Source organism: Hylobates moloch, unplaced genomic scaffold (assembly GCF_009828535.3).
Source record: "Hylobates moloch isolate HMO894 unplaced genomic scaffold, HMol_V3 SCAFFOLD_16, whole genome shotgun sequence".
In the NCBI taxonomy this organism is placed as follows: domain Eukaryota; kingdom Metazoa; phylum Chordata; class Mammalia; order Primates; family Hylobatidae; genus Hylobates; species Hylobates moloch.
In genome coordinates this window covers 31,604,756-31,619,858 of record NW_026652291.1, presented here as the reverse complement: position 1 = coordinate 31,619,858, position 15,103 = coordinate 31,604,756, and the positions used below count along the sequence as shown (strand labels likewise).

At 53.5% G+C, this 15,103-nt stretch overlaps 1 protein-coding gene across 3 annotated transcripts in view; it reads right to left on the bottom strand.

The window, feature by feature from the left end:
* MIDEAS (mitotic deacetylase associated SANT domain protein) overlaps window positions 1-15,103 on the bottom strand; it is a 69,061-nt gene that overhangs the window by 16,875 nt on the left and 37,083 nt on the right. For 2 of the 3 annotated variants that reach the window (XM_032135064.2, XM_032135063.2), the window contains 2 exons: window positions 3,179-4,877; window positions 1,639-1,938 (listed from right to left, as the gene is read on the bottom strand). In XM_032135064.2, the coding sequence (XP_031990955.1) occupies window positions 1,639-1,938; window positions 3,179-4,630 (1,752 nt within the window). In that variant the 5' untranslated portion in view covers window positions 4,631-4,877. Of the gene's footprint in view, window positions 1-1,638; window positions 1,939-3,178; window positions 4,878-13,257; window positions 13,270-15,103 lie in introns of those variants that run through there. The other variant, XM_058429424.1, reaches the window with a different exon arrangement.

The window sequence follows — 15,103 nt, the reverse complement described above, 5'->3', positions numbered from 1 at the left end:
AAATCTGGGTGATGGCTAAACACTGGCGTTCATTATACCCCTCTCTACTTTTATGCATGAAAGAAAGTATCTGTAGTACAAAGAATAATAAATAATGAAATAAACAAATAACAAAACACAAACCTCCCCCCAAAGCCTGGTGTAGTACAAGTACTCACAGGCAGGGATTCAGGAGATACAAATTCTAGGGCTAGCTCTACCTACTTGGCTGTATGACCTTAGGTCAGTCTCTTGTCTTTTCTGGACCTAGCTCCTCATCTATAAAATAGGGGCATTGAGCTGTGGAGCTGCTCAGGCTCCTTCCTGTCTCAGAACAAGCTGCCCAGGCCTCCAGCCTCTACCACAAACTTTTCCTCAACCAGAGAACAGGAACCCAGACAGCAGAGACTGTGGCGCTCCCCTGCCTATTACAGAGGCATGCAGGCCAACTCTCCAGCTGAGAATAACCAGAAAATCTGGATTCGATGTGCAAAACACATTTCTGAAGATATCAGAGGGCAAATAGGTTGGCAAAGAATTAAAGAGCCAAGATCTAGAGGAAAAAAAAGAAAGCTAAAGAGGTGAGCCCAGTATTTGAAGCTGCGTTTTCCCTAGAGGTGAATGCTATTACTGGAAAAGGCAACTGAGAGGCTGAGAAACAGCAGAGCTTTTAAGAAATTTAAGGAACTGACACAATAAAAACTGAGGTTTGTCCAGGTGCAGTGGCTCACACCTGTAATCTCAGCACTTTGGGAGGCCAAGGTGGGTGGATCACCTGAGCTCAGGAGTTGGAGACCAGCCTGGCCAACATGGCAAAACTCCATCTCTATTAAAGATACAAAAATTAGCTGGGCGTGGTGGTGGGCGCCTGTAATCCCAGCAGCTCAGGAGGCTGAGGCAGAAGAATTCCTTGAACCCGGAAGACGGAGGTTGCAGTGAGTGGAGAACGCGCCACTGTACTCTAGCCGGGGTGACACAGTGAGACTCCCTCTCAAAAAAAAAAAAAGGCTGGGTGCAGTGGCTCATGCCTGTAATCCCAGCACTTTGGGAGGCCGAGGCGGGCGGATCACGAGGTCAGGAGATTGAGACCATCCTGGCTAACACGGTGAAACCCCGTCTCTACTAAAAATACAAAAAATTAGCCAGGCACAGTGGCAGGTGCCTGTAGTCCCAGCTACTCGGAAGGCTGAGGCAGGAGAATGGTGTGAACCCGGGAGGTGGAGGTTGCAGTGAGCCGAGATCGCGCCACTGCACTCCAGCCTGGGCGACAGAGCGAGACTCTGTCTTAAAAAAAAAAAAAAAAAGAAGGAGATATCAAGATCTCAGTAGTGACAGTACAAGCAAACATCTCTAATTCCCAGCACCCAGCACGGGCCAAATCAAAATTTGCTGATCTGGAAAAAAAGATGCACATATCCTAGAATTTCCCAGGCAGTTTCAATTTCAAGTATAAAACTATCTCATCCCCCATGAGGAGGGGGACATCCCCAAATGCCCCTTCTGGACATCTGTCCAGAAGTTTGGTTTGGAAAATAAAAACAGTATCTCCACAGGTTCCCTGATACCTTCCTACATTGCCATGTTCTCCTTTCCCCATAGGGTCCTGGGCCCCAGGAGCACTCAGGTGCTGGAGGTGTTTAGAAGGGACGCCTCTCATACCTGAGCTGGAGCATCTGTCCCGGGGATTCGGGTGGACCGCCTGCGGGTGACGATGACTGATGGCTTGTGCTCAGCAGGGTTCTGTTCAGGACCCTTCCCGTCCTCATCAAGACCTCCAGCCTGGGCTGCCTCAGTTGGGTCCACAGTCCGCACAGGCACAGACACTGGGATGATGAGGGGTACCATCCCACTGTCTTCTCGTGCTCGCTTGGTGGCTAAGGAAGGCTCAGAAAACTCCACCCCACACTTGGTAGTTGAGGCCAATACACTTTTCCGCTTCTCTTCAGAGCCACTGCCATCCTGGACAAGATGGGAACAGAAGTGCAATTTAAAAGATAAGTCATAGCCAGGCGCAGTGACTCATGCCTGTAATTCCTGCACTTTGGGAGGACAAGATGAAAGGATCACTTGAGGCCACAAGTTCAAGACCAGCCTGGGCAACATAGTGACACTTCGTCTCTACAGAAAATAAAACAAAATTAGCTGGGCCTGGTGGCAAACTCCTGTGGTCCCAGCTACTCGGGAGGCGGAGGTGGGAGGATTGCTTGAGCCCAGGAAGTTGAGGCTGCAGTGAGCCGAGATCGAACCACTGCACTCCAGCCTGGGTGACAGAGTGAGACCCTGTCTCAATAATAAATAAATAAACAAATAAAAGATAAATTCTGATTTGATCTAGGACCCTCAATTCCCATTTAGTCACAGGACTCAAACACCCACAGTGGCTCCCAGTGGTCTCACAACTTGACCTTTCCCTGCATACCTTTTCTCCTACCACTTTTTTTTTTTTTTTGGAGACAGGGGGTCTCACTCTGTCACCCAGGTTGTAGTGCAGTGGCATGATCTTGATTCACTGCAACCTCTGCCTCCCGGGTTCAAACGATTCTCCCACCTCAGCCTCCCCAGTAGCTGGGATTACAGGCGTGCAGCACCACACCTGGCTAATTTTTGTGTTTTTTGGTAGAGATAGGGTTTTGCTGTGTTGACCAGGCTGGTCTCCAACTCCTGACCTCAAGTGATCCACCCACCTTGGCCTCCCAAAGTGCTAGGATTATAGGCATGAGCCACTGCGCCCAGCCTCGCACTGCTCTCTTCTATAGAAAGTGCTTCTGGCTGGCAAAGTGTAATCCTAGCACTTTGGGGGGCTGAGGCAGGCAGATCACGAGGTCAGGAGTTCGAGACCAGCCTGACCAACATGGTGAAACCCTGTCTCTACTAAAAATACAAAAATTAGCCAGGCATGGTGGCAGGCGCCTGTAATCCCAGCTACTCGGGGAGGCTGAGGCTGGAGAATCACTTGAACCCGGTGATCTGTATCTATCTGTATCTGAAATAGTATCTAATTATTCAAAAAATATTTCTGCAAAATAAAGTAAGCAAGAACCCTGTGGCAAGGTGAAGGGTGGTCTTTGTACTATTTTCCCATAGGCAGCTGGCTAGGGCAAAGTCTGGCTTTCCCTAGGCAAGAAGCAAATCCTGCAGCCTCCCACCTATCAGCCTGATGTCCTCTGCCAGGTCTGGCTCCACCGCATGCCACTCTCACCTTTGCATTCTGCAGTGAGGCCAGCTCCACAGCCTTCTGGGCCAGGGTCAGCAAATTGGCCTCCTGGGATGCCCGGCGCCTCCGTCGCGTGCTCTGGATCACTCCACCCCGTAGCACCTGCCCACAGTCCCCTGTGCTCACTGCCCTCATGCCCTCCTCGCTGCCCATGGCAGGAGCCTCTCGCTCCCGGCCATTGGGTGCTAGTCTCTCCCCATCAGGCAGTAGCTGTGACTCCCTCAGCTCCAGCGGGAATCCCAGAGCTTCAGGATGGGGCTGCCCCAGGGAGCCAGGTGGCGGCTGCTGCAGGGGCCAGTGATGTAGGAACAGGTTGCCAGTTGGCTCCTGCCCAGGCTGGGTGCCAGCCCCATCCAGGGCGGTGGGAGGCAGGATACCCTCCTTAGAGAGGCGGCGGGAGCGGCGGGGGAAGGGGATCTGGACCTGAGGTAGCGCCGGCTGTGGGGCTGACTCCTGCAGGAGGGCCTTGCGCAGTTCTGGGTTCATATCTGGGTTGGGGGGGAAGGGGTAGGGTGCCATGGTGTGGTGAGTCAGGTGGGATTGTCCCAGTGGACCAGCCGGCTGCAGGCCAAAGTCCTGGGGTTGCTGCGAGGGTTGCTGCTGCATGGAGTAGAAGTTCTCAAAGAGCGGCATCTGGGGTAGGGCTGCCTGCTGCTGCTGCTGCTGCTGCTGTTGCTGTTGCTGCTGCTGCTGCTGCTTCTGTGGAGGGAAGGCAGCCACCGGGTTTGGGGGCGGTGGGCCCTGCCGGAAGACCTGCCGGTTCACCTGGTGGCCGAATGCCAGCTGGAAGGGTTGCAGGGGCAGCGACTGGTTTGGGGGTTTCTTGGCTGCGTGGAAAGAATTCAGGGGTGCCTGGGGCCGCCCTACCTCCAGCTGCACCTTCTGTGGCATCATTGGCCGCACATAGCGGTCCAGCTGTGGGCCCCCCGCTTTCTCCCGCTTCAGTGCCTCAGGGTGGTTATAGTAAGTTGGGACTCCCACTCCAGGATGTGGGCTCCCCTTGGGTGCACTGTAGAGGGACAGACTGTGGCAGTTCCATGTTGAATGGGGTGGAGGTTGGCCTGGCTGCTGCTGCCAGCTGCTGTCACTGACACCCCCACCTCCTCCACGCTCCGGGCCCCGCCCTGGAGCCATCACAGAGTTGGGCCACTTTACTGAGGCCACCTGCTGGGACAGCATGGCTGCTGAGGTCCGCTCAGGCCCATACACCACAGAGTTCAGCAAGGCCAGGCTGCTGGGAGGGGGCAGTTCCACAGGCTGAGAGGTGGAGACTGCCCCTCCTGGACCCTCGTGCCCGACGTACTGCTCCTCCTTCACTCTGATGGACTGCTGGGGGGGCTGCAGGGGAGGGGGCTGCTCCTTGGGAGCTGGTTCCTGGCTCCCGAAGAGGCAACGCTTCCGCTTGTTCTGAGCCTTGGGCTGGGCCTGGAGGTTCATGATGTGGCCAACTAAGCCCTGGCAGTGAGATCCCCTTCAACAGTCGCCCATCCCCTGGGGAAACGTCCTGCTGGAAGCTGGGCTCTAGTCCAGGAGCCAGGGAGGGCAGAGCAGGGGCAGAGGAAGACGCTGGACAATGAGGTCGGACACTGGGAGAAAGAACTGCTGGTTCTTCCTTTCTCTTCCAGAGAGGCTCTGGGGCTCAGCTACTCTTCCCAGTTCATGATGCTCCACAGGGTCCTGGCACCTGCAGAGGGAAGAGCAGTGACAGTGTCAGCCACAGCCTCCCAGGATGCCCTGAACATCAGCACAAGTGTAAGAAAAGGGCCTCCAAGGGCCTTCGGTCCCACCACCTCATATCACAGGGACAGGCCCCAAGTCACAGAGCAGCATTGGTGAGGCAGGAGCCAGGACTTTTGGGGAGCTGCTAGGAGGGCAGGAGAATCAGCTGCATCTCCCAGGGCACTGTGACTCTCTTGTCCCACAACCTCATCCTCCTGGTTCCGCTCCAGGACTGCCTGCATCTGGTTGTGTTATTTGTGCACTGCATAGGCACATTCTAAGACACAGGTGGAGCTGACATCCAGCCCAAGCCCTTCCAGCCCAGCTGAGAAAGGGGCAGCAAAAGCCACATTGGTTCCCCTCTCCTCTTACCCAGGCCCCAGCCCCCTGGGCAGCCAGGCCTAGTCCTCCTGGCACACATCTGTCTATGCAGGAGCCTCCCACCAGACCCAGAAGGATCTTTGTCCAGCCAGTGCCTCCTCTGACACTCCAAGCATATCTCAGGCTCGGGAAGTGGAGAGGACAGGGTCATTCCCGACATGGCCACTCCTCCTGTGCAGCCCCAGAGTCGGGAGCCCCAACAGACCCTTGTAGAGTCAGGGGCCCAGGGTCAGGCTCACCAAGGCCTGCAGGTAAGGCCCCAGAAGGGTGTGTGCAGTCCTAGCCCCACCCCTGGGAAGATCTGTTGGGTGGGGCTGTGGCTGCCAGTCTTTCCCAAACTAGCCCAGAACCTGTTTTGCAACCCTGGCAGGGTGGAGGCAGGATCCAGGCCAAGAGCTGGTCAGCAGCTGACCCCGCCCCTGCCTGACCCCTGCCCCTTCCACTGCCGAAGAGCCCCTGGCAAATAGTGTTAACTCAGATCGTAGAGGGTGCGGATTGCTGGAACTCAGTTCCAGAAGGTTTCTCCATGATAATGTCATGACTAAAGTACAGAGTTTTTCCGTTTGCTTCGTAATTTGATTTTTTAAAACAGTCGCTACAGAACAGAATCTAGACCTGTATTTTACAACATAGCTGCTTGCATGTATTTTTCAAGACTTTTCCTTCCCTCAGAGTGCTGTTTGGGTTTTGTTTTTTTTCCTGGGAAGTTGGTGGGGGTGGGAGCTACATGGCCCACCTCTTTCCCCAGTAAGATTCTGGTCCCTAGGAAGAGGGGAAAGCAGCTTGGGCGGCTCTGAAGAGGAAATCTCAGGCCCCAGATGCTACAGGTCATTGTTAGCAACCCCAGCAGCTCCCAGGAAACCAGCCAGCAGCAGCGGAGGGCAGGGCTGGGCGGGCACAGAGTCCCGACTACACCCAGTTCGCAGTTCGGCCCACCCCCAGCACCAGGAATGCCCCTCCCAGGCTATCGCTCCTCTGCAGGCTTCCGCAGCTCCCCAGCCCCTGTGCTCCCGGAGCCTGCCTGCCTCCTGCCCGCCTGCGTGACTCACTGAGGGCCCCCTCCCTATCTTTCACTTTTACCCAGCACCCAGAAGGGGAGTAACTTCCTCCTCCATTTCCTTCCTCAGCTCCTGGGCCTTGAAGAGAGTAAGAGACCCTCCTCGTGTGCAGCCTTTGTCTTTTCATATATGAAGCCGGAGGGAGGGAGAGGCACAGAGACTAGGAGGGCATCCAAGTCACCCTGACCCCCAGCAAGAGGGAAGTGGGGGGATCTGAACAAGAAGTGGAGAGCTGGGGGCTGGAGAAACAACCTTTTTCTTGCTTTTAAACCCGCATTCCCTGACAGCCAACCTAATTCAGAGCAGGAACCCAAAAGCTAACCCCTACACTGAAAATCACCCTGGGCACCCCCGTGAAGCTGCAGGGTGGGACCGTCTGGCTCCGCCTCTCCAAGGGAACATCAAGCCCACAGAACTGTAAGTGCGTGTCTGCAGAAGCAAGACAGAGGAAGGAAAAATGTGCGCCAGCCTGGCAGGCCCACGTGCCTCCAGGGGGCTGCGAGCCCCTCCAGTGGGCGCTCACACACACTCACGCCTCCCTTCATCACAGCCCTGTCTCCTTGTGAGCCACAGCACAGGCTTGAGGCCTGGAGCAAGGGAAGGTCCACGTGGCGGGTGGGCCTGGATGCACGTGCCAGTGTGAACCTGATGGAGGGTTGTGCCCCCTCCACGGGGATGGCTGCTCAGAAGGAGATGAGGCGGGGCCTGCGGCTCCAGGACAAGCCTCCTTCTGCCCAGGGCAGGGGCCAGCGGCCAGATGCAGGTCTTACAGGGGCTTACCCACAGCTGTATGGTCAGCCCTGGAGGAGCTGAGCTCAGCTGGGAAGCCTCCCACTCCCACCCTGCACATCAAGGAGGGCCATCATTCAGGACACCACAGCTGCCTCTGAAGCTCAGACAGGGACTTGCTTTGAAGAAATAAAGGGGCCTGGTTTGGGGAAGGCTGAATCACCCCAGAAGGTTCTTGCTTCAGAGGCCTCCCTGTCACCCTCACCGAAGAGCTAAGGGGGCCAGAGGCATAGACACTCAGGCCTGGGACCCTCAGAGAAGAAAGGTCATCGGCTGGGGGTGGGGAGAAGAGTGGAAGATACTGGCAGCCTGGGAGGAAGGGTGAAGGGGCACACCTAGGCAGCAGGGCACTAAGTAGTCATAGAAGTAATGATGATGGTGATGGTGCACCCGTGCCAGGCAGATCCTATGTGCTTTATATCCTTTAAATTCCCACCATGGCCTTATAAGGCAGGTGTTGCGATTTTAATCTCTATTTACAGGTTAGCTAGATGAGGCTCAGAGGAGCTAAGTAAGTTGCCTACAGTCACACAGTCATTATGTTGCAGAGCCATAACTGGAACCCAGGTCTGTCTAACTCTAAGATCAAGCTCCTCTTCCTTATCCCCAAGATATGCCACTAAGACCCCAGACCCCTCTTCATACACCTCCCTTCCACAGCACACTCCACACCACCTCCGAGCAAGGATTTTCTAGACACAGATATCAGATATCCCTTCTCATTGGCACTGGGAAGCCCCTTACCCCTGCCTGAACCTTTGGCAGGTACTCTCTCCCATTCTCCCCAAATACAGCTGAGACCCTTGACCCTCCAGGAAGGGAGGGCAGGAAAGGGTCTCACCACAGACGGGTCAGCAGATGTGTGAGGTCTACCTGCAGGGAGGCCTGAAACACTTCCTCCTGCACTGGCCACTCTAGCCCCCGATCTGGGCCTGGACTCTCCAGCTCCTGCAACCCCACTCCGGGCTCAGTTGCTGCTGGTGGTGCCTCCAGCTCTCAGACCCCATGGGCTCAGGACTGAGCCACTTCCTCTCATTTCTTCTACCCCACCCCCACTGCCCTGTCCCTCAGATGGAAATCAAACTGCCCTTCCTCACAGTGAGGAAGAGGAAGGACGACACCTCCAAGGGCTGCTGACCTGTGGGCCTAGTCCCCGAGACTGCAGGGAAGAGGATGTAATGAGGAACTCCTGCCAGCAGCTCAGCCCTGGGACCAGCTGCAGGGCCTCTGACAACGGATGCAGGAACACTGCAAAAGGAAACCCACAGTCACCACGGGGCCCCAGACACTGCAACCTGCCCTGTCAGTCTGTTTGACTGTCACGCTCTATGCACTTTTCCCTTCCTCCAGGCTCCTCTCTGCAGCAACCAATCCTTGACCAGATCCACAGGTACCCCTGGGCCAAAGACAAGGCAACAGTCAAGACCAAGGCCTGGGACCTAGCAGGCTTTCAGGAAGTTCTATGGTGAGTAGCACTTACTCTCTATAGAAGAAAGCAGTGTGCACCAAGAAAAAAAAAAAAAAACAGTGCTGACCCCACATATATGTTTTGCAGACATATGAGGGGAAGGTGCTGGAAAGGCCTTTGGGTGTTCAGTGCTGATGGTGACACCAGCTCTCCTGGGATGTCAGCTCAAACACACACTACTCCCCAAATGCCATCGGCAGCCCACCCGCACACCCAACACTGGCTGGCCGACCCCAGGAGAAGCCAGTGAGCCATCACCACAGGGCAAGGGGCCAGACTGTGGCCACTGCGGGACCAGGGCCACTCACCAGTCTGCCTGGGGCAATCAGTGTGTCCATTTGAGAAACAAGACTGTTTTGAGTAGAGGCCACAGAGGCCAGGGAGGAGATGCCAAGTTGATCTCAGCAGCTGCAGGGGCTCAGCTCTGACCTGGGGGTGACAGCTGACCTGAGGGCCCTCTGCCCTTGGAGGCTAATGCTCCAAGCTCCCACTCTTATAGCCTGAGCAGGCCCCACAAGCTCAGCACTAGGAAGAGGGGAGTCAAAGATCATGTGTCTGTCACCTAAGGGCAAGACAGGCCCAGACTGAGTCCCCAGGCGAGTCAATTCTCTGAGCGGTCTTAGGACAAAGTCTAAACTCCCTGCCCTGTCCACAAGTCTCTGCAGACCTTGGCTCCTGCCACCTCTCTCGACAGTCTGTGCTTGAGCCAGGGCCTCCAACGTGCTCTTCTCGCTTTGCTTCCAGGTCTTTGGCCAGGCTGTACCCCTTCCTAGGACACCTTCTCACTCTTTTCATCAGGCCAGGTCCTATTCATCCTTCAGGTTGCAGACACTGCTCCCACCGGGAAGCCTGACCCCAGAGCTGAGACAGGAGCTGAACTACAAGCCCCTATAACACATTGTGTATGGCACACTAAATCCCAGGTGCCTGCTTCGTCATCCCCAGCAGACGGCAGGCTCCACGGGGCAGGGTTGGCAGACCGTTGTACCTTGGCACTTGGTTTGTATCTGCCTGTCAGGATGCTCATTCAAGACTGCGCCCAAGGTGAGTCAGAGCCACACCTGGGCAGAGGCGACACAGCCCCCATTCCTGCCCTGGGCTCCTGCCTGCTCCTGACTTCTGGGCTCTCTGATGCACATGAGAGCGCCTCAAGATGCTGGGATGAAGTGAAAAGGCCCAGCCTGGGATCCCACCCTACCTCTGGCCCCAGGCCCTCTACACCTACGTGGAACACAAGTCCTTCTCCCTGCTGGCCCACAAGCCACCTGCCCTTGACTGTCACCTGCTGCCCCACAACACATGCAGGCCAACTGGAAAAGTGCCAGCTCCAATGTTGCCCTCTACCCCACTTTTCTAGGCTTCCACCCTCACCTAGACAGTGGCCAGGGACACAAGCCTGTGGGTCTGTTTACCTCATGCCCTGACATGGCTAGACCTCAAGACACTAAGGTCTGGCCAAGATGCCAGGGAGCCATAACAAGTCCCTGCCACCCCCACCAGAGAAGCACAGCATGGCCCAGCTGGCCCCCTCATCTGGGCTCACATCCTGAAAAGCTCTCTCAGACATTCTGGGGTCTCCAGCTATAGCCAGACTGGGTAAGTGGCCTGGAACTGCCATCTTGGGCCAGCTAGAGTTGCCCAGGCCCTAGACAAACCTTCCCTCTGGACCCCATCTGCAATGCCACATGCACCCCCACCAACCAGGACTTCACACACAGGCCAGTGTACCCCATTTCCGCAAGCCACTGGACACATAAGCACTATTCTCAAGGGGTTTGCAAACAAGGAGGCTCTGATACAACAACGTGGATCTGACTCCCACAAGCGTCATTTTCCCTGGGAGCATGAGAGAGCAGGCAAGAGGCCCTATGGTCGGCCCATTCCCAATCCAGACAGTCCCTGGACCATCACTTCTCTGGACTGAATTTCAGCTCTGAAAAGCAGAGCCCAGGCCAACAGGCCAGAGAGTCACGAGTCCCAGGGGTCTCAGCCATCAAGCTGCTCAGGATCAGAAGCTTGGCAGGGTTCAAGCTGCCTGAAGTTTGAGCTTACACAGTAAAAATGCCAACACTGAGATGCTTTTAAAGGGATGTGTAAGAGAGGAATCCTTTCAGGGCTTATGAGGCACTTTCAGGGCTCCGTTCAGGCTTCTACTATGATTGCCTCCCTCCCCCATAGCCCCACAAATGCCCATAGGGTGTCCATGGAAGCTGGGATAGCCCTGTTTGTTTTGCCAGGGATGGGGGAGGTGGGGGGCTGCTAATGCAGAGAGAAAACAGTCACGAGCAAAGACGAAAAAGGATTAAGCCTCCAGGCCCAGCTTTTGCCTGCACTGAAGGGACTGCCTGCCTTCCTCCTAGGCAAAGGCCACAAAGAATCACAGGCAGCCCTGGAAAACCCCTTCCAACAGGACCCAGGGATCCCAGCAGGAGTAGGGTAGAAGCAGGCAGGTTTAGGCTTCCTCTGCAGGAGACTCAGCAGATGTTCCTGAGGCCCTCTGGTGAGGGCCTCCTGGGACCACTGGGGTCCTTGGTCTGTCTCCTCAAAACAGTCTCTATGCCCTATACAGCTCCCACCACTGGAGGCTGCTGCAGTTCCTCCCTCTCCTTCTGGAAGGGCCTGGCTCCCCAGCAGGGCTACAGCAGGGCTCTCTGAAGTCTGTGCCTGAGCACCCCAGTGCCAGACTCTGCCCTGGGCCAAGATACAGATGAGGCCACTCACAGGGGCCTCCCTTGCCATTGCCTTGCCCTGCCCACTCCCCCACCACACACCCTCCCTGCTGCAGCTCTGCAGGTGGGCCTGCTGCCCCTCCATCCACTCCACAAGCATTTGCTGAGCACTTGCTGCAAGCCAGGCTGTGGGAGACACAGGAGACACAGAGCTTCCAGGCCGGTGGAGAGACAGAGACACAGAAACACACGCTAATTATAATGCAAGGCAGCCCGTGCAGGGACTAGGGTTAAGCGACCCCTGGGGACAGGCAACCCCTGGGGGAGCTCCCTGACTTTGAGCCTCCCCTAGAGCTGTTCCTTCTGCCTGGAAGCCCTGCCTCCACTCTCACAGTCTGCTTTCCCTCAAGGCCTACCTCCTCCAGCTGGCCCTCCAGCACATATTATTGTCACCCATTCTGAATCTTCATGCTCTTATACCACTATCCAATAATGCTTCTTCAATTCCCTTCTGTTCCTGCAAAGAGCCTGGGAGCAGCAGGGCCTGGAGACAACATGATCCAAGACGGAGGGCAGTGGACTGTTTGTCAGGTAACCAACCAGATGTCTGGTCCAGGAGCCGCCACTCACTGGTTCCTGCCTTTGAGGAGCTTAAGAGCCTGGGGTGGGAAGAGACCTGCATCCAGGGACCAAAGAAACACCTTTGTAAAAAGCAAGTGCCAGGCCGGAACAGCAACCACCAGGACTAGCTGCATGCCGACAGTGACAGTGCGAGAGTACTGCTTATCTGCATAACCACTTATTCCCAACTGAGAAACGAGAAAGGCTGGCTCTGAAAGTAACTTGTTGCAGTTCACAGAACTCATGACTGAGAAGTCAAGATTCAAATCTAAGCCTCCTGACCCCAAACCAGGTCTCTCTCTGTCACTGTGTCAATACCCATCTGTGTGGATGTCAAGCAGTGGTTCTTAAACCTCAGTGTGTGCAATAAAACCCACCCTGAGAGACTAGTTCATGGGTCTGGTGGGGTGGGGGTCGGGGGTGGGAAGAGCACGATGGGGAATCTAGGATGCTTCACAAGCAGCCAGGCGGTGCCCAGGTACTGGAACAGGGGAACGGCTAAAGGGCCACAGCCTGGCATGGTGAAGTTTCCCAGGACCCACCACTCCCCATTCCCCAAAGGCACTACCTGCCAGAGTGCTGTGGCCTGCCCGGGAGACATGAGGGGTCACACAGAGCCCTGAGGGGACTTTGCTGTCAGCCAGTCCTAGGGTTAACTGTGGCTCTTACCACGCCTGGGACCCAATTGAGTGCCCATGTTTACTGAGCACTTACTATTTGCCAGGCACTGTGCTAAGTCCATTGCAGGCAGCATTTTATTTAACCCTTACTGTTCTGTGTCTCATTATTTACAGGCCAGGAATGGTATACTCAAAAATATCTATTTAGCATAAAAGAAGACAGTAATGGAAGAACAAAAGAATAAAAAAGACATAAGACATACAGAAATCAAATCACAAAATGGCAGCATAAATCCTACCTTATCCATAATTACTTTAAATGTGAATGGATTAAATATCTAAAAGGCAGAGGTTGGCAGAATGGACTTTTAAAAAAAATATGCAATTATATGGCAGAACAGACTTTTTAAAAAAAGATGCAATTTCTTTAAAAAAAGAAACACCCTTTACATTCAGAGATAAAAATCAGTTGAAAGTAATTAGCAGGGCATGGTGACACACGCCTGCAGTCCCAGCTACTCGGGAGGCTGAGGTAGGAGAATCGCTTGAACCCAAGAGGTGGAGGTTGTAGTGAGCCCAGATTGCGCCACTGCACTCCAGCCTGGGCAACACAGTGAGACTCTACCAAAAAAGAAAAAAGAAAGCAAGGGATGGAAAAAGAGATACCATTGTCAACAGTAACCAAAAGACAGCTAGAATGGCTATACTAATATCAGACAAAATATGTGGTGGCAGGCACCTGTAATCGCAGCTACTCAGGAGGCTGAGACAGGAGAATTATTTGAACCTGGGAGGTGGAAGCTGCTGTGAGCCAAGATCGCGCCACTGCACTCCAGCCTGGGCAACAGAGCTAGACTCCGTCCCAAAAAAAAAAAAATCAGACAAAATAGACTTTAAGACAAAAACTGTTATTACAGACAAAGAATATTTTATAATGAACAAAGTGTCCATCCCTCAGGAGGCTATACCAGTTATAGACATGCATGTACCTAACAGAGCCCCAAAATACGTGAAAGCAAAAACTGTCAGAATTGAAAGGAAAAATAAACAAATAATAGTAGGAAACTTCAATACTCTACCTTTTTTCCATTTTATTTTATACATACACGAGAGAGAGAAAACACTACTTTCAACAACAAACAGTACGACTAAATAGAAGATGGACAAGGAAATAGAAGATTTAGACACTATAAACCAATTAGACCTGGAAGACCTATATAGAACACTCCACCTAACAACAGCAAAATACACACGAATACACACTCTTCTCAAGAGCACACAGATACTGTAGCTGTAGGTGAACTGTTTTTTTTGTTTCTTTTTTAAAAAGAGCAGGCCCGGCACAGTGGTTCATGCCTGTAATCCCAAAATTTTGGGAGGCCAAGGCGGGAGGGTTACTTGAGCCCAGGAGCTCGAGACCAGCCTGGGCAACAAAACGAGACCGTGTCTCTACAAAAAAAAAAAAAAGAAAGAAAGAAAGAATTAGCTGGGTGTGGTGGCCACTATAGTCCCAGCTACTCAGGAAGCTGAGGCAGGAGGATTGCTTGGGCCCAGGAGGTTGAGGCTGCAGTAAACCGTGTTCATGCCTCTGCAATCCAGCGTGGGTGAAAGACCAAGATCCAGTCTCAGAAAAAATAAAAATATATATATATTTATATATATTTATATTTATATATATATAGTTATATAAATATATATATATAGCACATGGAACATTCTCTACAATAGATCATCATTGGGCCATAAGACAAGTCTCAACAAATTTAAAGGGACTGAAATCACTCAAAGTATGTTCTCCAATCAAAACGGGTTGAAATTAGAAATCAATAACCGAAGGAAATTTGGGAAACTTACAGGAAATGAAGGTTAAAAGCAACTTGCCAAGTTCTCTCAGCTCAGAAAGGCCCCTCCCTCCTCAGCCCATGTTCTCCACACCTTCGGTGTCACAGCCCTAGGCAGCCGCAGAGCTCAGACTTGCAAAGGCCTGGGTAGCCCCTCTCCCAGACACACACTGAACCTGATCCCAAGCTTGATCTCAACATCGAAACAACTAGGGGATGGAGAGGCCTTTGGGATTGCAACAGCTTGTCAGGCAGCCCTGCTTTTCCCTAGGAAAAATGGCCACAGGCAAATATTTCCACTTCCATGGCCAATCTACAAAATATCCAAAAGACAGATCCTTCCCAAAAGAAGGGAGCTAACGAGTACTTCCCTGGGCTGGGTCCTTTACAAATTCGAATCCATGCTTATAAACCTCCTATGGAGGAGTCTTATGTCCCCATTCTCCAGAGGGAAGTTGAGGCTCTGCTGTTACAGAGCCAGAGGCAAGATTCAAATCTTTATCTTGTGTCTTCCAAGTCCTTGCTCTTTCCACCACCCTCCCAGAAAAATCTGAAATCTACACCTGTGGGCCTCAGAAGGAATGCTACACTTGAGAACTTCAGAAAGCCAGCTCCTTCCCGGAGCTGCTGCTCTTCCCTGGGGGCATTTCCAAGCACAGCATGGTCTACTAACACTCCTCTTAAGAAATAATCCTAGCCCCAGTCAGCCAGAAACAGTTTCCCCTCCAGACTGGGGGTATCTGT